At 42.5% G+C, this 20781-nt stretch overlaps 1 protein-coding gene and 2 non-coding genes across 6 annotated transcripts in view; 2 read left to right on the top strand and 1 right to left on the bottom strand.

Moving 5' to 3' along the window:
- LOC146714289 (actin-binding protein WASF3) overlaps window positions 1-20781 on the bottom strand; it is a 65504-nt gene that overhangs the window by 25895 nt on the left and 18828 nt on the right. For 3 of the 4 annotated variants that reach the window (XM_085450757.1, XM_085450755.1, XM_085450758.1), the window contains exon 2: window positions 2808-2952. In XM_085450757.1, coding sequence (XP_085306883.1) covers window positions 2808-2940 — 133 coding nt within the window. In that variant the 5' untranslated portion in view covers window positions 2941-2952. Of the gene's footprint in view, window positions 1-2807; window positions 2953-3137; window positions 3220-20781 lie in introns of those variants that run through there. The other variant, XM_085450756.1, reaches the window with a different exon arrangement.
- trnak-cuu (transfer RNA lysine (anticodon CUU)) lies at window positions 20045-20117 on the top strand. The gene has a single exon. It is a non-coding gene; the product is annotated as a tRNA-Lys (tRNA).
- trnak-cuu (transfer RNA lysine (anticodon CUU)) lies at window positions 20527-20599 on the top strand. Its single transcript has one exon. It is a non-coding gene; the product is annotated as a tRNA-Lys (tRNA).

Below are 20781 nucleotides of genomic sequence, written 5' to 3'. Positions count from 1 at the left end.
GTGGGGGGGAGACAGGATTTGAAGTGTGCTAGGACCAGTCGCTCTAAGCACTTAGTGATGATGGGGGTGAGTGCTACTGGGCGGTAATCATTGAGGCAAGATGGGTTGGAGTTTTTGGGTATCGGGACGATGGAGGTGGATTTGAAGCAGGCCGGTACCACAGCGTGGGCCAAGGACAGGTTGAATATGTCTGTGAGCACTCCTGCAAGCTCCCCAGAACACGCTCTGAGAACACGCCCGGGGATGCCATCAGGGCCTGCAGCCTTGTGGACATTGATCCTGCTCAGCACCGCTCCTACATCGGTGGGGGAGAGAGTCATAGGTTGGTGGTCTGGCGTCATGTCTGCTTTGGTTGTGGTTGTGGGGTACCCTCGCTCAAAACGAGCATAAAAGTTGTTGAGCTCGTTGAGGAAGGAGACATCAGAGGATGCAGGGGAGGGTTTGGTGGTCGTGTAGTCTGTGATGGTCTGGAGTCCTTGCCACATGCGTCGGGGGTTGGAGTTGGAGAAGTGTTCTTCTACCTTCTTTTTGTAATGGTGTTTGGCTTTTTTGATGCCCTTCTTTAGATTAGCCCTGGCTGTACTGTAGGCGTGTGCATCTCCTGACCTAAAGGCAGTGTTGCGGGCCTTCAGGAGGAGACGAACATCCCGGTTCATCCAAGGCTTCTGGTTGGGGTACATGGTGATCCGTTTCTGGGTGGTGACACTGTCTGTGGTTTTGGAGATGTAATCCAGTACAGATGAGGCGTACTGGTCCAGGTCTGTGTGGGTGAACATATTCCAGTCTGTGTTTTTAAATCTGTCCTGGAGCACTGCGTCTGTCCCCTCTGGCCACACTTTAATTGTCCTCACAGCAGGTTTCACACGTTGGATGAGTGGTGAATACCGAGGTGTGAGGAACAGGGAGAGATGGTCCGATTGTCCAATGTGGGGGAGGGGTGTGGCTTTGTAGGCTCCAGCCAGGTTGGAATACACATGGTCTAAAGTCTTGTCTCCTCTGGTGTGGCAGGAGACATGTTGGTGGAATCTGGGGAGGACTGTCTTTAAGTTGGTGTGGTTGAAGTCGCCAGCAACAATAAAAGCAGCCTCGGGGTGTTTATTCTGGTGTTTGTTAATGGCTGCAGAAAGTTCTTTCATGGCCAACCTAGCATTAGCGTCGGGGGGTATATACACGGCAGTGAGTATGATCGAAGTGAATTCTCTGGGGAGATAATAAGGTCTGCATTTGACCATTAAAAACTCCGCATTAGGTGAGCAGTGACTCTCAGTAGTAGTGGAGTTCATGCACCAAGCATTGTTAATATAAATGCACAAACCTCCACCTCTGGTCTTGCCGGAGTCATCTGCTAGCCTGTCGGCTCGGTGTGTGTGGCGTCCTGCTAACTCGATAGCATTGTCCGGGCAGCTGTTGTTCAGCCATGTTTCGGTGAAAAACATGACATTTGAGTCCATAATCCGTCTGTTGTTAGTGATGGAGAGCCGTATCTCATCCATTTTGTTTGCCAGAGAACGGACATTGGCGAGAAAAATACTGGGTAAAGGCAGCCGGTGTGGTGTTAGCTTTAGCTTAGCCCGTAGCCCTCCGCGCCTACCTCGCCTTTGTTTACGATCTCGGCGCCGTCTGCGTGCACTTCCGCCCAGCCGGGGAGAGTGGGCAGCCTCCGGTGTTCTGGAGATCTCTGGGATGAGTCGGAGATCGACAATTCTGGACGAATAATCCGGTTAAAAGTAGATAAAAAACCGCTAAAAACCGCTAAATAGCAGATTCTGGAGAGACACTGAGCCTCGCGTTGTTCACGCGCCGCCATCTTGGATCTGCTGTTAGCCGCTGTTAGCCGGTTAGCCAGCAGCTAAACTTTCTTTGAAGTGGATTTAATTTTGCTAAACTTTGACACTTATGAAATGAAAATGTAATCAAACTGTTTATCAGAGGAAAAGTATGATTTTTAGGATGCTCAAACTTAGCATAGCATTAGCTGGTAGCTGCTGTTGTTTAGCGTTGTTGTTGTCAGCTGTTTGGAGAGTGGAAGGATGATATGTCTAACCTGCTAACAATAAATAATTGCTTCAATATTGGGAATAAATAAGCATGTTTATGCATATTTTTTGTGTTACAGCTATGACTTCAATTCAAGAGCTAAGGCTTGGAGTGAGGAGCAAGATGAAGTTTTATCCAGATTCCAACGGTGATGTATATTTCCTTTATGTTTTCTTCTGCTTCTTTGTTTAAGCAGACCCCTTCATATAATAAAACATAGGTATGACCTTCATATGTTGAAGGTGCAGACATGGTGCCTCCACAGTACAGTTCTCTTCTCCTCCGCCTACATCTGTACTACATACTACATCTGTAGCCGTTCTCTAGCCACTTACACACAATGCGTTTATGTGCAGCGGTTGATTTCCATCTTAACCACTGTATTCAAGAGATTTATGAGTACAACATTTTTTTTCTGTTAAATAACCTCAACAAAATGACTGACTGCAACTTTGAGTATTGAGTATCTTCAGTAGGGCTGATTCAGTGAATGCTGGATAAACCAAGGCTACAGAACAGGGTTTACTGACCAACCCCAAAAAACTGCCTGGCTTGTGTCAGCAGTGCATTTTTCTTTAAAAGAGGAAATAATGTTACAAAATAGTTTTTTTAATAAAAAGCCCCTCCGCCCTCCAAAAAAAAGAGCCCCAAACCGAGCATCATATCAGATCATGCTAAAGACTCATGCTAGCATGTTAATGCTAAAATGTCGGAATGAAAATTACGTGAATGTTACAGGATGTTCTTGTGCTGAACTACAGTATACTTACTTAGACTGCCCAGCTGCTTGATGATGGCTGCCAGTGTAGTGTTGGTGACGCACTCCAGCTCACTAGTCACCCCATCTGGCAGCGCTCCACGGCACAAGTGCCGGGGCTCAATGTTCCTCTTCACCAACGGCATGCTGGTCTATACCTGAAGAAGACATTGAGACAAGGAGAGAGAGAGAGAGAGAGAGAGAGAGAGAGAGAGAGAGAGAGAGAGAGGTAAATTGTTATGCGATTTTCACTTGAAACATTGATTCGATTTCTACTAATGTTTAAATACATGACATCCTCGAAATGAGTTTACATCTCCAAAGCCGCCGGCTAACAGCTCACCTGTAGTCTGCAGAATATCTTCTAACATCAGCCAATATGCTGTTGCTCTTTATTTAAATCCCCCTTTGGGAAACACAGCTAACATCACAGCCACGTCCTGGCAGACAAGGAAGAAAGAAGGAAAGCTAAGGAAAAAAAATGGGTTGATGTTCAGCTGTGATTGCTGATGGAAACGGAGGTGTCATGTCTGCCGCGGGGCACAGTCACTCATCACGCTGCTTAATGTCAGTGCTGCTGGAATGAGCCAAGAGCCCAATGAGCCAGAAAGAAGTTTTTAAATGGTGCTAACGAGCAGCAACCGTGGTCAGAGAAGCCACGAGAGAAAGACGGAGTGACAGAAGGAGAGACGAGCTGAATATGAAAGAGGAGAGAACAGACAGGATGTCAGGGCACGTCACGAAGAAGAGCTACATATACTGCAGATCCTGTCCTGTATGATGAAGAAAGCCAGATGTCTTTGTGCCGAGTGAAATGGGAAAAACCCAGATATATGGGAGTCAATGTAATTTAAAAAATGTGTAAGTCTATTACAGTTAGTAACAGAAAGTAACAATAACAGAAAGTAACGCTATATCATAGAGCTGGGCGATATGAGATTTTTTCATATCACGATATGTTTTTTTCATTTCAGGTGATAACGATATCTATCACGATATAAGCCAAATAACTATATTTGTAAGATTTAAATGTGCCGTTGCTCACAAATAAAATGTGAAATAATCAGCAGCTTGTTTTTATTTAAATATTTATTTCCCATAATAAGTTCAACAGGGTAGATGTACTTAAGGAACATGAGACTTTTTCAGATAAATAAAGGCAAATATTACAAACTACACAAAAGGCAGCCGCTAAAGCGTTTAAGTTTCAAAATAGAACAAACGAAACAAACTACTAAATTGTCAATTCCACTTAGAAACAAAATATTAATTCTAAAAATAAATCTTAGTTTGTTTTACAGAAGAACAGACAAAACTGACTAACTTTTGTCAATATCAAATAAACTGAGAACTAAAAGGAAATTCTCAATCTCTCCTTGTTGTATAGCTGAGCTTTTCAAACAGTTTTAACAGTTACTTTAGTCTGACAAAAGCCGAATGACGAATTAGCGCTTCCAGTCAGACACTGAGGCTACGTCCACACGTACACGGGTATTTTTGAAAACGGAGATTTTCCGTTTTCGTTTTAAAAAATAATCCCGTCCACACATAAAGGCAGAAATGAAGGAAAACGCTGCTATGAACATGCCAAAGCAGCAGGTGGCGCTAGATTCCTAACCGTGCAGAAATATTGGCCAATCAGAAGTCTAGAAGCCTCGGTGGGAAAAAGTAAACAAAGCTGGGGCATAGAAGCAGAACCGAGTCGTATGTGTGGACGGACAGTAACTGTGTGTATATGTAAGCATTTAAACACTGCAGAGAGTAGAATTAACAGTAACAGTATTGTAGAAATTCATTTCACCGAAACAATAACGTGGCGCACAGTGTGACGCATGCACCAGTTTATTGTATTTCCAGACTTGCTTTCGGCACAATTTACAGTGCACGCTACTCTGTTTTTTGTCAGACTTGAAATAGCCGAAATACCTTCACACTACGGAACTTCTATGGCTCTTCCGTTCGACAATCTCTCCGGCATTGGAACCGTCATCTGTTTTCTCTTCGGTCACGCTCGGTTGATTTTTCTAGTCGGCACACTCATTTCCTCCATTACCCGGGCGGTACGGTGGCTGGCTGCTTCCCAAACAAATACACATGTGCGGCTTGGCACTTGTGCTATACGTAACAAGTCACGTGACGTGACGCTGCGGCTGTGATTGGTTCGGCTCTGCGCTACTTAATTTGGATTGGCTGACCTTTTTTTTTTTTTTAAGAGGACAAGAGCGGCGAGTTCTATCGCGATAGATTAATTTCTCTATCGAGTAAAAGTTATATCGCGATACATATCGTTATCGTTCTATCGCCCAGCTCTACTATATCATCATATGAAAAGTTCTGTTTTTGCTTCACTATTGCACATAGTTGTGATATAGGACTTAATGAAGAACTAAGTTATCACACAGTATGAACAACCTTAAAGCCTCTTAAGAATAAATTAGTGCCAAAAAGACATGAGAGACGACTGACTGGGGAACAAGAGAATAAACACGAGGGCAGAACTAGAACTACGTCCACACGTACACAGGTGTTTTCAAAGACTCCATTTTTGCGTTTAAGTGTGGTCGAGGAAAACTGAGATTTAGTCTCGCAACGTCACAGGTGTGCGCCGTTCTTGACGTCACGCTGTCCGCCACGTTATTGTTTACATAAATTACTGCAGTGGCAGATAGAGATAAGATACTTTTCCACGCTTACATACACATGCGCAGTTACTGTCCTTCTATTTAGAAAGACAGAGGCATCAGAGTGAACTACGGACGTGGCTTCTGCATTAAATGCTGACGTCGGTCTTGAATAAATTTACTTTCTTAAATTAAATGTATGTATTTTGTATGCATTTTGTTCATTCCTAAGTTGTGAGTCTACACCAGCGGTCCCCAACCCCCGGGCCTCGGACCGGTCCCTGAGTCGTTTGGTACCGGGCCGCAAGAGTTGAGGCTCAGGTGTGAAATGTATGGTTTTCAGGGTTTTTATTGGTTTTCAGCGTTATTTTGTTATCGTTTTGATTGTTAACTCGGTTTTCCTGGGTCTTTTCACGTGTGTTATGAATAAATCTTCTTTTTTTCTGTACCGGTACTAGTTTTATTTTGTTGTATTTATCCGCGACACCTCACAGGCCGGTCCGTGAAAATATTGTCGGGCATAAACCGGTCCGTGGCGCAAAAAAGGTTGGGGACCGCTGGTCTACACCAACCAAAATAATGCCTTTAGTTAATAACATCTGAAATGATGAAGGCACTTGAAAAGTAACACAAAATTATCTGCCTTTCCAGAAAAACAAAAACGTAAAGTTTTTGTGAGTGTACAAAACCCTGTGTACTCTTTCCCAGGCTTCTAGACTTCTGATTGGCCAACATTTCGTTTTTAGCGTTTACATGTGGACTGAGATATTTGTTCAAAACTGCACGTTTGGACGGGCTTTTCCAGTTTTCAAAAATACCTGCGTACATGTGGACGTAGCCTAAAACTGAGACCTAGAAATCACAAACCCAGAGGAACTGGAGAGCTACAATTACAAAACAGCAACCAAAACACCAGCAGTCATAAAGCAAGATGAAAGCAACGATTCATAATAATAATAATACAAAAATCAAAGCACTGGGCCACCAACCCAGGACCGTGACTCCAATATCTGTTGTTCAACTGTGTTTTTTGATATAACTGTTCAGCTCTTGCACACCTGTAGACTGTACTGATAATCTGTAAACAGATTATGCAACTTTGGAAAAGAATAGCGGATATTTAACATGAAAATGGGACGTGTCAGTCGTTTACTTGAACATAAAAACAGACTGACAATCCAGAACAACCAACCGCACAAACACACAGAATGATTATTATGATCAGTCAAACAAAACAAACCAACCAAGTGACCAGCCAACAAACAAGAAGAAAGAATAATCAACCAGACAACCAATCAAATAACCAAAAAACAAACTAACCAAAGAGACCAACCAGACCAATCAACCAACTGCCCAGTCATTCAAACAAGAAGACAGATTAATCAACCAGACAACCAACCAAAAAAGAGCCAACTGGCCCAACGAACCATAACAGTCTTAAAATGAAATATAAAAAGGGAGTTAGGAGATTTGAACTTCCTTCTCAAAGATTATCACATTATTGACCAAATGGGATCCAACATGCTTTAACAGCACAGTCTCATTTGGCCCAACTCTTCCAAAGAGGCTGTCATGAGAGCGGTGAAGAAAGACAGAAAGAAAAGTTGGAAAATAAGTGTGACAGAGCTCCCGACAGAGTCAAACACGTGAGAGGAAGCTGCTTGGCTTTTCTCCATTTGCAGTGAACTCTCAATGTGGGACACGCTTGTTATTTTTGGGCCAGGGTTTTGTGCAAGTCTGTGTGTATTCATATGTGCGTATATGGCATCTGTGTATGGTGTGTATTTTCCCAAAGTGTGCACACTGGAGTGTGTGTCCGTACAGTATGTAGATGTGGGAGGAGTGTGTTTTCCCAGGTCAGCGCTCTGCTGTTATTGCGCTGCCTCCCACAGTTCTAATATATTCAACGACACAATCAACAGTACTAAGGCGAGACAATGGAGGTAAACAAAAACACTGGCAGAAAGGGTGAATCTGTGAGTCTGTGATGCAAACTTTATCTTGATGACGGCGTACGTGATAATCCCACTTTGGTGCCTCAACCCTGAAATCGATTTCTACACTTGTAAGACACTAAACGTGTATTTGTTCACATGCTCCTTAATTTGTTTGTCCTGCCTGAAACTCACATGCCAACTTTAATAAAAACTGACTGGTTTGTCCTCTTTATGTCTCTCACACACTCTTCCGCCCTTCCTCCTTCTAATAGCTTCTGACATTCAATTACACAAACCACCTCAGATTGTGCCGCCGGCTCGTCGTGAGAGTGCGAGCGAGCGTCCCTACCAGTGCGTGGGTGAGCCAGTATCGACCTCCCCCTCCTCCAGCTGTTGTAAATAATCTAACACTCTGGGTATTTAATAATACATATGCACTCCTCCTCATCCTCCTTTGCTGCCTCGGTAGCTGCTCTTCATCTCAGATTTGTCTCATCTGTCGGAGTCCTCCCTCCTCGACTTTTCCCCGCATTCCTGCCTGTTTTCTCGCTCTCCATCTCCTCTCCATCTCATTAATAAACCAGTAATGGTGAATATCTCTTCCTCTGACTCCCCAGTGTCCAACACCGAGTGAGTTTCCCCCAATCTCTGCGTGTGCTTTTAAACTGGTAAGTGTGTGTTCGGTGCAGGATAAGACTGCAGTGAGGCTGAGTGTGCACGCGTGAGTGTGTGTGTGAGTGTGTGTGCAACATTTGAAGGTCTGCTAGCTTCAGATGTTAACACAAGTTGACATACATGAAATATGTGGCTCCTGTGTGTGTCTGATACACAGTCGCAGACACACACTGACTGTATTTGACCCAAAGGCCTCAACCCACAAGTGACTTCAGGTCAGCTGTGGGGATAAATACCATCAGTGTGGCGTGTTACACCATCAACAGGGAGAATAAACAAAAGATTTCTTTACTGTACATGTATGAGTGAATATGTATCTATCTATATGTATCTATCAGTCTTGCTCTTTCTGTTGAGGTTTGGCAGACATGTGACTAACCACGTCAGGCTGATTTGCTGTTTTGGACTTATTGTGTAGGGTCATTAAATAAAGCTGTTATCAGTACATCTCTGACTTGCTCACTGTTTATAGGTCAACAGGTTCACGTCTTTTAAATGCTCCTACGATCCGCACGCTGAGGCTCCGTTTAGTTACTGCGCTCCTGTTCTTTGGAAAAAGCTGCCTGCTGACCTGAAATCAGTTCCATTTGTGCTAACATTCAACGACAGACTCAAAAACTTTGTTGTTCACACACACCTACAATCATCAGTGTTTGTGTGGTGTTTTATTAAGTAAATACATTTTATTTTGCTGTGTTAACTTCCTTTGAAGACATGTGTTACATAAATAAAATTCCCATTGCCATCTGGGAACTACTGCTCATAAGGGAAAAATCCTTATTCCCTGAGTAGTAACAAGTGGTCGCTGCAGGCTGAAACCAGGTGAAGGGAAAACGACTGCCAAAGGACTACAGACTGGTCGGTAACCCCTGACAACCACCTGTCACTAGGGAAAATGTGTATTCCCCAACTGATTGTGCAAACCTGCTTTGGTTGCGAGCATATTGCTGTGGTAGTCTAAATGTGACGCACTTGTCTACAAACACTGTGCAGCTTCTCTCTGAGCTGCAGTGAAACTGAAAAACACAAAACAAACCAGAAACAGAAGGTTCACCTGCAAAGCTGTGCAGCAGCCAACATGTTTCTGCATGCAGCTCTTACATTGAAGGTGACACTTCTCCGTTTCAGGTTTTCAACTTTTGCTAGTGGTCAGATAGTAGTTAGTCAGCATTTGCAACCAACCACAACTGCTGCCAACTAGTTGGGAAATACAGATGCTTCCCTAGAAACAAACAGTTGAATAATATAACTGTCCTTTACTCTGCTGTAACTGTTGCTAAAGTAAAGACAGTTTAGCGGTTCGGGATGGGGCAACTATCCAGAAGTTGAGGAGATGAGCGATGAGAAAGCCTGTGCTTTCAAAGATCAAAGATAATTAGCTTATATCAAATGACAAAACTGTTCCATCTGTAGGTCAACATTATTGGGCAGTAACGACAAGGCAGCAGTATCCTGAAATTATTACATGACTTCAACCCATTTTCTGAAAAGTTTAGATGACCCATCATCGATAACATGGGCTGCTTTAAAGGGGCTGATGGGATTTGTCTTTGTGTAATGAAAAGGTCACACTAGTTTACCAGCAACCACACTGACCCAAAAACCAAAACGACACAATAGAAACAACCGCGGCACAGAAGACCTCTGCCAGGGCGTTTCAGTCCTACGAAGATGCGTTCAGGCACGACTGCGAGTTTGGATTGATTGATTGATTGATTGATTGAATCTTTATTTTGAACATGTTGAAAAAGTATAAAAAAAAAAAATAGAATTAAAAGAGTACAAATGAACAAAGCAAACAAAAGGAAAACGAGCAACCACAACTCCAAATAACGTCCATGTTCAAAAAGGAGCAGGAAGAAGCATAGGCTTATTTAATCCCACCCCTTTTCCACTATCTAGTATCAATAGACTACAGAAATACCTCCTTGTAATTACATTATATGTTATGTGTAATTTTTTTTTTTTTTTTTTTTTTTTTTTTTTTATATATATACACATATATGTTTCTATCTATCCATACCTACGTATATACACACATACGCACATATACACATTTTCAATAACCCCATTAACACCTGAAGGATACACAACCTACAATTTTATATATATTTTATATATATATATATATATATATATATATATATATATATATATATATATATATATATATATATATATATACACACATATATATATACATATATATATATATATATATATATATATATATACACATACATATACACATATATATATATACATACATACATACATACATATACACATACATATATACCCATACCAACAAACCCGTGCATGCGCACACACATGAAAATATTAGACAAGAACACCCTATCAAATCTCTACCTGGATTAAATGACTTTAAACATCTCAAGAGTTTCTGGGACTGTAGGGCACAGAGGGAAAGAGAAAATTAGCATGACAAGAAGAAGGAGGAAGAAGAAGAGGAAGAGGAGGAAAAAAGTATGTCGGTGAGCCATGGGAGTGTTGCCACGGCAACGTGGCGAGGACTCCGCTCTGCTGTTGAAAAGTGGAACTTGGCACGACTCCCAAAATAGTAGGAAAGAGAAAGAAGGGGACAGGACGAGACGGAGAAAGAGGGGGGAAAAGAGGACGGGAGAGAGAGGAAGACGGTTAGAGTTAGAGGAGAAACTCTGACATGACAGACTCCACAAGGATTTACTCCACTCTGACGCTGGTGCTGATACAGCGCAGGAGGATTTGTGACAGGATGAAAGATGTCTGAGGACTCTGCGGAGACGAGCTGGGGTCGTGTGAATCACCCCACACTAGGCTGCTGCCTTTTGGTGCCTTAAAAGAAAGGAGTCCTAGGACGTCCTCTGAACTCATTTCCTCACTTCATGACACTTCTACTACTAGCCAAAACAGCTCAAACTGTAGGAAAGTCAAGTATGAAATTACTTGACAGAGATCTTGAGATAAAAAATGGCTAACAGCTATTTGCTATGATTCTTGCTATGATCACCGGGTTAGAGAAGAAGACACAGCTAAATATGAAGCTGCAGCCTGGACAGGAAAACTGGAAACCACATCCACCCATGAGCTCATTCAAAGCTCATTTCATACAAAATTAGTGGCACATAAACAGACTTTCTAGTTTTATCAGGACTGACAGACATGTGATTTTCATGCCTCTTGTGTCATTAAACACATCACTTTAAAGGTCTTTAGAAACAGCGAATCGGCAGCATTTATCAGGATCTATCCTAGTTCAACCTGAGCCTTTCAAGGAGGAATACTCAAAAGCATCAGTGCACACACAACAGTGACGTTCAGAAAGTCAAAATCCTGCTTTTCATTAGGAAACAAACTGTTGTAACCATCTAACGTGCAGAGCTACAAGACTGTGAAACGATGCTCCTGTAGGAACCACGAGTCCACCCTGCTCTACCCACAATCCTAAACTGAAACAGCAACACCGCCAATTGGTGGAATTCACTGTTACCATGGAAACTTCTGTTTAAACCTGCAAACGTCCTGTTGTTTAGTGAGCCAAAGCATCAAAAAGCTTGTGAGGAGTGATTGTACTGTACCATACTGGCAACCACACACACAAACTCCAAAATACATTCAAATTTCTTATTTTTTAACGTTATTATGAACCGTATAATCACTACAGTGATGAAAATAAGGTTCACTGTGGAATCAGGATTTATGGGATGAGCAGCTTCTTCACTGTTAAGATTAATCATCTACAGTTTTGCACAGTCGCTGTTTTTTTCTCCTTTATTTTTTTTTAAACTCTTAACATCAGGACTATTAGAAAAGGGAAAACAGATTAAAATTAATTAAATAAATGCATTTAAAAGTTGCCAATTTCTGGTTAAAAAGCCTTGTTATTCATCCACAACTTTTCTAGCACTATAAAGCACTGAAATCCCTTCATGCTACAAGCCCCAGTCCCTCACTGGCACAGCGGTCCTTACTGTATACATGCAGCGCTTTTAACCTTTGCACTGGGGGAATTTTGTCTGTTCAGTATCTCGCACAAAGACACAATGATGAACCACCGAGCTGCCGAGCCAAGACTGTCCCGAAGCGTCAGGCTAATGTTAAGACATTAAAAGCCGAGCTGCTGAGCTGCACACAAGTAAAGATCCCAGATGTGATATTTGCATTACAGGATCTGCTTTCTGACCAACCGGGCTCTTTGGACACCCGCTGCAGGTCCACTGACATGTCTCCCTTTTCTGTATCTCCAACACGTCATCCTCCTCATGTTTAGATGGTTGAGGGCTAACTTACAGCTATCCTCAGATAAGACTTTATCCTTCTGATCCAAAGCTGAGTGGAGCCCGTTTGCAAGGAGGAGCAGAGACCCCCCCTCCTCCTAGTTTGTGTGTTGCACCCAAACATCTTCCCAGGAGATAAACCAATCGATTTTGTTTAGCCTCTGCACAGAAATGAAACGACAATTTGTTTTTACTCTAAAATGATTTGCATATTTAATTTGGAAGCTGCAGCAGTTTCATTTTGATTTAAACTGACAGACGGGCAGATAAAGAGGAGATGGTATTAATTACTGTCCTCAACCAAACTCATCATTCCTGCAGGCAGTCAGTCAGCTAATGCTATTACTGCTCCGTCTGCTCAGCCAGGCGCACACACACAGACACACACTTGTCCTGCTGTGCTACACCCCGCCTGGTCTGCCTCAGTCAGTTCTGAGAAGGGTTAGCAACCTGTCTCCACCCCCTTTGCCCTCCCTCCACTACCGCGCTCCACAGGAGCCACCTGTATAAGCTAGGGCTGAACGATTATGGAAAATAATCTAATTGCGATTTTTTGCCCCAATATTGCGATTGCGATATGCGATTATTTTTTAAGGTCTTTGTCTTCTGTATTATTAAACAAAGACAAGCAATACATCATATAGTATGGCCAATACTATATTACATTAATTTTAAACTGTTCTTTCCTGGAAGACAGACCTCTGTTATGATGACATGAGGTGATGCATGAATTGATGACTGACATTTTTATTTAACTTCTTCAATCACAACAGTATATTTGAACATACACAATAGTTTATTTTTAGCTTACAAACATCTGAGCATAAAGTGCTGACAAGGAACCCTGGTGTAAACATTAAAATGAAAGTCAGTACAATGTGCAGATTGCAGAAATATACATAAAAAAAAATCAGTGGCTTTACCACACTCAGTTTTTCGACATCTGTGAACTACTAGACAGTCATTCAATTAAAAAATAATATTAAATAAATAAAACTAATAAATAAAAAATACACACATCTTACTGATCTCTGCAGTCAGTAACATTACACATAAAGTGCAAACATAATAGCAATTGTATAAACACACACACAAACACGCCTTTAAAGTTTAAAGGCGTGAAATTGGACGGTCTAGTTCTGATTAGCGTCACCGCTGTCTCGGTGGAGTTTAATAAACTCGGCCGTCTGCTTCTTGCTATCTAAAATATAACCAGACACTGGTGTAAATTCTCGACTGTCTCATACTTCTGTTTAATAAGTTTTCTGTTTGACGTTTAGTCAGCTGTGTGAAAACCAAGGAGGAACCCACCCGGGGTATTAACCTTCCTGCCTTCTTGGGACCTTTTTGTGCCACTGCTATGTGTTAAATGGCTGCCATTTCCACTGTGTTCAGTGGAATATAACCAAACTTGCCACAGGATAGTTTTTACCTGTCAATGTTAATATTCCAGTGTGAATTCCTTAAATCAGCCTAAAATGGCTGAGCAGCAGAAATCCCCACACCCATCACCCTGGGGACCATTTTCTGCCCATTGACTTCCATTATAAACGCTATTTTTCAACCCCAAATTATCATCATATGATTTTATTTTTTCTTCTTTTCTTGGATGTCAATGAAGACTCAGGGCCTTGAAGTTTTAATTTTTAAATTGCAAAAAAAATGCAAAAAAAATAATGGCAGGTCAAAATGTATGTTGGTGCCAATCTTTGGTCCATCTAAAGGCCTACTTATAATGACAATCACATATTACTTCAACTGGTTTTTTGTGGAAATATTTAGTTTCGTTTTTTGGTTTTTGGGGCTTATAACACAGGGCGCTCATGTAATAACACTGGGATTTGAAGGGTTAAAACAACGAAAATATAATTAAAACTTTACATGAATATTTCAGGGAGAAGTAGTTTTACAAGGTTGGCTAATTTAAAGTGGAATAAAATATGGATATATGGTCTTTTTATGGCGTGGCTGAGAATGGTCCCTAGGGTGATGGGTGTGAGTTTTTTAAAGGATGGCAGGAGGGTTAATAAAGTTTTATTTTATCTAATCTAATAACTTTAATCTCAGCCAAACCGATTTACTCACGAACAAACAAAACACTGAAAAAAGCCCAACAATAACATTTTTAGGTTGTCTAAGTGACTTATATATTACGTTTAACCCGAGCAGCGAAACTCCGCGGTGATCTGAAAATGATGTGCCGGGAGTTGTGCCGTTCTCGGCCGCATCAGTAATCCTCGAGCTCCCGGCTAGCTGTCGAGCTGGTGGGTAGCAGACGCCTCTGAAAACGTCAAATTCAAATTCAAATTCAAATTTTATTTGTCACGTACACAGTCATACACAGTACGATATGTAGTGAAATGCTTGGACAACTGCTCGTGACCTAAAGAAAACAAAAAAGGAAAGGCTATGAATAAGATAGGAAATAAATATGAAAAATTAAAAAGGGTAAATTTAACTAGGAAGGAATAAAATATAAATTAAGGTTAAAAATGAAATAACTGTACAACACAAATTAGAATGAAGGGTAAATTTAACTGGGAAGAATAAGATAAAATATATAAATTAAAGTTGAAAATAAAATAACTGTACAACAAAATACACAATATAGAACTATATAAGAATGTATGAAGAAATATAAATATAAATAAATATATACACAATAACAGCAGCTGTACAAGTATTAACTGGAAATGAAGAATATAGTGACCAGTGTTGTGCAAAAACAATGTCCAGAAAGTCCAGTGTGTGTGTAAGAACCATATGTGTGGGTCAGTACTGTGTGGTGGTGTGATTGAGAGACCGTATCGCCTGCGGGAAGAAGCTCCTCCTCAGTCTCTCTGTGTTGGTCTTCAGGGAGCGGAATCGCTTTCCTGACCTCAACAGAGAGAACAGTCTGTTGTTGGGATGGCTGAGGTCCTTCACGATCTTCCTGGCCTTGGTCCAGCACCGCCTGCTGTAGATTGAGTGCAGGTCAGGGAGCTCGGAGCGGATGGTGCGCTCAGCTGACCGCACAACCCTCTGTAGAGCTCGTCTGTCCTGCATGGTGCTGTTCCCGAACCAGGTTAAGATGTTTCCCGCCAGGATGCTCTCTATGGTGCACGAGTAAAAGTTCCTGAGCACCTTGGAGGGCAGTTGGAAGTCTCTCAAGCGTCTGAGGTGGTAGAGACGCTGTCGGGCCTTTTTCACCACGGTGTTGATGTGACAGGACCATGACAGGTCCTGCGTGATGTGAACTCCGAGGTATTTGAAGCTGTCCACTCTCTCCACTGGGCACTCGTTGATGACGGGGGTCTGGTAGTTCCTCTCCTGCTTAGTGCTGAAGTCCACTATCAGCTCCTTTGTCTTACTGACGTTTAGAAGGAGGTTGTTCCTCTGGCACCAGTTCTCCAGATTCCTAATCTCCTTCACGTAGGCCGTCTCGTTGTTATCAGAGATCAGGCCCACCACGACGGTGTCGTCAGCAAACTTGATGATGGTGGTGGAGCTGGTAGTGGCCACACAGTCATATGTGTACAAAGAGTACAGCAGGGGGCTCAGAACACACCCCTGGGGGGCTCCAGTGCTGAGAGTGGTGGAGGCTGAGACATGTCCGCCCATCCTTACTGCCTGTGGTCTGCCAGTTAGGAAGTTGGAGATCCATTGACACATAGATGAGCTGAGTCCCAGATGCTCCAGCTTGGTGGTGAGTGTGGAGGGAATTATGGTGTTAAATGCAGAGCTGTAGTCTATGAAGAGCATTTTAACATAATTCCCCCTTCTAGTGTCCAAGTGAGTGAGTGATGTGTGGAGGAGATGAGAGATGGCATCGTCTGTGGAACGATTTGGACGGTAAGCGAACTGTAGTGGGTCCAGTGTGTCTGGTAGTGAAGAAATGATGAAGTCTCTGACCAGGCGTTCAAAGCACTTCATCACTACTGAGGTGAGGGCTACAGGGCGATAGTCATTGAGAGAAGCAGGGTGGGGTTTCTTCGGGACAGAAACAATGATGGACTCTTTGAAGCATGTGGGGATCACCGACTGAGATAAAGAGATGTTGAATATCTCAGTGAACACAGGAGCTAGCTGGTATGCGCAGTCTCTTAGGATACGACCTGGGATGCCGTCTGGTCCTGCTGCTTTCCTGGTGTTTACTCTCTTGAAGGCTCTCCTTACTTCATGCTCGGAGATGACGAGCACGTTTCCGGTGCTGGCAGTATCTTCCTGTCTGCAGCCGTTAGCGCCGCTAACACTAGCATTGTTGGAGACCTTAGCTGCAGCCTCGAAGCGAGCATAGAACGTGTTCAGCTCGTCTGCCAAAGTCACGGCCGCGTTCGTCATACCGGTTGTTGGTGTTTTATAGTCCGTTATTGTCCTTAGTCCCCGCCACAGGCTCCTAGAGTCACTCTGTTGGAGTTGTGACTCTAGTTTCCTCCCGTAGCGCTGCTTCGCCTCTTTCACCGCCCTCCGCACGTTATATGACGCGGCTTTGTACGGGTCCATGTCCCCCGTCATGAGTCCCGTGTTGTAGGCAGCGGTGCGGGATCTCAGAGCGTCGCGGATGGTTTTATCCACCCACGGCTTCTGGTTGGGAAACGTTGTGATAGTCTTTGTCTCCACGGTATCATCCGCTAGTTTCCCGATGAATCCCACAACCGCTTCCGTAAACACGTTGACGTCATCGTCGGAGCTGTTTCTGAACATGCCCCAGTCTGCGTCATCGAGTGCGTCCTGTAACGCGGCCACCGATTGATCCGTCCAGCGCGCGACCTTCCTCTGAACCGGAACTTCCTGTTTCAGCCTTTGTTTGTATTTTGGCATGAGGAAGATGGCGGCGTGATCAGATTTGCCAAACGTCGAAGCACTTTTGCAAATATGGGATATCTTGATAAACCGAGCAGATATTTGATGTTTACACAACTACTTTCTCGCCTGAAAATATGTTAAAAGTTTATTTTGTGACCCAGAAAGATTAGTATGAGTAATTTTAAAACTTAGTAGCGGCCGCCATTGCTGGAAACTGGAGTTTGGCTGGGCCGCGCTATGAATTCTGGGATATGGTAGTAATTTGGACAGCCTTATAATCGCAGTATAATCGCAGCCTTTGCGGTTAGAAAATTGCACTTGATCATGTCGCGATATTATCGCAAATGCGATATATCGTTCAGCCCTAGTATAAGCACAGCTAATTAGCTTTGTGCAGTAACTAATGGAAACGACCAGCACTGATTCGATCTAACGATATAATTAGAACACTTACTGGGCTAAGTTAAGAGTCCCATTTGCGCGACAGCTAGCTGGTTCTGCATAATGTCACCATGCGCATGCATGTGACTTTAAAGAACATCAGCCACGCAGTCACGTCTATGATTAGCAGACTAATGGAGTGGGAAATTTAAAAGCATGTGGGGTCCTTTCCTTGATGCCCTTCAAAATTTATAAGAATCTTTCAGCAAACTCTCTTATGTCAGGCGTGGAAATACAGTGTGCAGGTCTAGGTGAAGTGACCTGGGTGGGAATGAATGGGATCATTTTGCAGGGATTATGTTATTTTTGTTAAATATTATAAGTATGTTTATATAAAAATTTTTTTCTCTATTTCACAGCCTTAAATGTACAGGCTAATTCCCCCGAATGTACAGATCATCTGTAATCCTTTTCTTCTCTTTTTCTTTATATGTATAAAAGAAAAACTCTTAATAAAAAGATATTGTTTAAAATCCCACTAATGCTGCAGAAAGCAAGCCCGCATGGAGAAAATGTAACAGAAAGAATTTATATAAATATGACGCCAGAGCTGTTAAACAAAAATAATATTATCTGTCCTTAAATTTAAATTTCTTACAACTGAAGCCCAAGTAAATGTATAAATTTACAGAATATGTTCCGTTAGCTTAAAAGTACAAAAATTGTGTTTTGTTTTAAATGAACAGACAGTCAAAATATCATAAATTTCCATAGTAGACGGTGAAAAAACAGGAACATTCATTGTTTATTTACTTTGCTGTAGTATGAATGGCCATGAGGTATTTAGAAAAGCTGTAAAACATCTGAACCTGCCTAAAATTTATGCCCTCCTTCACATTTAGTGGGCCGATTCTGGACCCCAGGCCTTATTTTTGACACCACTGGGTGTAGCATAAGAGTTAAATTGCTCTCTGCAAAAATCCATACTTAGGATCTACAGGGTGGGCCATTTATATGGATACACAGTAATAACATGGGAATGGTTGGTGATATTAAAGTCCTGTCTGTGGCACATTAGTATATGTGAGGGGGCAAACTCCTCAAGATGGGTGGTGACCATGGTGGCCATTTAGAAGTCGGCCATCTTGGATACAACTTTTGTTTTTTCAATAGGAAGAGGGCCATGTGACACATCAAACTTATTGGTAATGTCACAAGAAAAACAATGGTGTGCTTGGTTTCAACGTAACTTTATTCTCAACCATTCCCATTTAATTACGGTGTATCCATATAAATGGCCCACCCTGTACCGTGAAACTACACTGAGATGAGCCTGCTTATAACACAAAGCAAATCAATAATATGCTGTTATGTTTTTTTGGATTACTCTCTACGAAAAAGTCTTGATCGTGAACTTAATGTCCACACTTAAGACTTGATTACTTGATAAGTGCTTATGAAAAGCTGGAGGCGAGTGGAGAGCAGCTTTTTGGAGCTGTTCAAAAAGTGCCTCATTCAAAGCCTGACAAGAAAAAAAAGAGTTGTTATGTCATCGCCTCACAAGCGGATTAGTGTTTCATGGTGCATCCCTGTTCACGATGATGAAACAGAGAGGTTTTACAAACTGCCTCGATTAATTCTGCATGGCTGCACGGTACAAACCTCAAAGTGATTCACAGAGCAAGAAAACAATAAGAAAATAGAATATGCCTTCCACATGCTACCACAAACATCTCTGTGTTAAATGAATTGCGACCTGTGTCCTTTTATCTGTTGTGTAAAACATGCAGGCTGGTCCGAACAAGCGGTGCAGCTCATGTGAGAATGAAGAGGTGAAGATCGTGGCTGAGTGTTATGAGGGCGCGTGTTAATGTAAATGGATTAAAGTCCGGGCTAACAGCGGATTGTGTGTGCGGTGAATTCAAGTGTAAATTGAGGGAATGATTTGCATAAGCTCATATTTGTTACTTTTAATACTAACTCGTTAGTCTGCAGTCTTAAAATGTGCTAATTTGCAAAGCACCACCCTGACTGTGAAACAGTATGAAGACATGTTGTTTTAGAAGTGACAGCTCGTATATTGAACTGTAAACATAAGCACTCAAACATGAACCTGATTAAATCTGAAGGTTTTAACTGGGTCTTGTTCCAAAGTATGCAGTGAAAGACAATCCAACCACTCCCCATGAAGGCCGATCAATACCCACTACTGACATATTTATCGAGGTCCTCCTGGGCTGCAGATTTGTCAGCTCCACATCCATGAGGAGAATCTCCCGTTCCACCAGATCCCAAAGGTGCTGTGTTAGACTGAGATCTGGTGACTGTGGAGGCCACTTGAGTGTGGTGAACTCATTGTCATGGTCAAGAAACCAGTTTGAGATGATGTGAGCTTTGTGACATGGTGTGTTATCCTGCTGGAAGCAGCCATCAGAAGATGGTACACTGTGGTCATAAAGGGATGAACATGGTCAGCAACAATATCCAGGTAGGGGTTTAAACAATAGTTAACTTTAATTAAGTGGTACAGGGTGTGCGACGAAAATATCCCTCACACAGCCACTGCATGCAGAAGCCCGGCTAGCTCAGTCGGTAGAGCATGAGACTCTTAATCTCAGGGTCGTGGGTTCGAGCCCCACGTTGGGCGACATAGTTTTAGGTCAGAAATTACGAGGTTGCTCTCAGGTAAGAGTCTAACAACCCACGTGTACTGTTAGGTGAGCTCCAATCTAGTTGATCAATGGCAATGATAATTTGCATATTAACGATCAAGGAACTCACAGTCCGTTGTTCATTCAGTGGGCTGGTTTCAATCATTATGCAAATGTACTGTTACTAAGATTGGGGAAACCTGCAGTCGAAAGACGAAAGGATTTTCCCACTGAAAACGCTACGTCCAGATGAACAGAATCAACCTTTTGGGATCTACTTACCTGGATGATTGAGCATGCATCAAGACACTATGAAGTCTGACTTATTGTAGAAGGTCTTGCTTAGAAAGCAGTTCTTCCAGTTTGCAGAAGAGAAAGTTCCTTGGGAGGGCCACCCCAACACAAGCCTGGCTAGCTCAGTCGGTAGAGCATGAGACTCTTAATCTCAGGGTCGTGGGTTCGAGCCCCACGTTGGGCGATGCAGTTTTGGGTCAGAACTTAATATGACATTGCTCTCAGGTAAGAGTCCAACAGCCCCAGTGGGTTGAGAGGTCAGTTTCTATCTAGTTGATCAAATCTTACAATGCTGTGATTGCAGCCATTCCCCAACTCTCTGTGAATGGTACTCATGGCCATTGATCAGTGGGTTTTAGTCAGTGG

This window comes from Copadichromis virginalis, linkage group LG3 (genome assembly GCF_057382275.1).
Source record: "Copadichromis virginalis isolate Kocher_CV1m ecotype Utaka linkage group LG3, C_Virginalis_male_GT1.1, whole genome shotgun sequence".
NCBI classification, from domain to species: domain Eukaryota; kingdom Metazoa; phylum Chordata; class Actinopteri; order Cichliformes; family Cichlidae; genus Copadichromis; species Copadichromis virginalis.
Note: the sequence above shows the minus strand (reverse complement) of the source record. Positions and strands in the feature narration are given on the sequence as shown.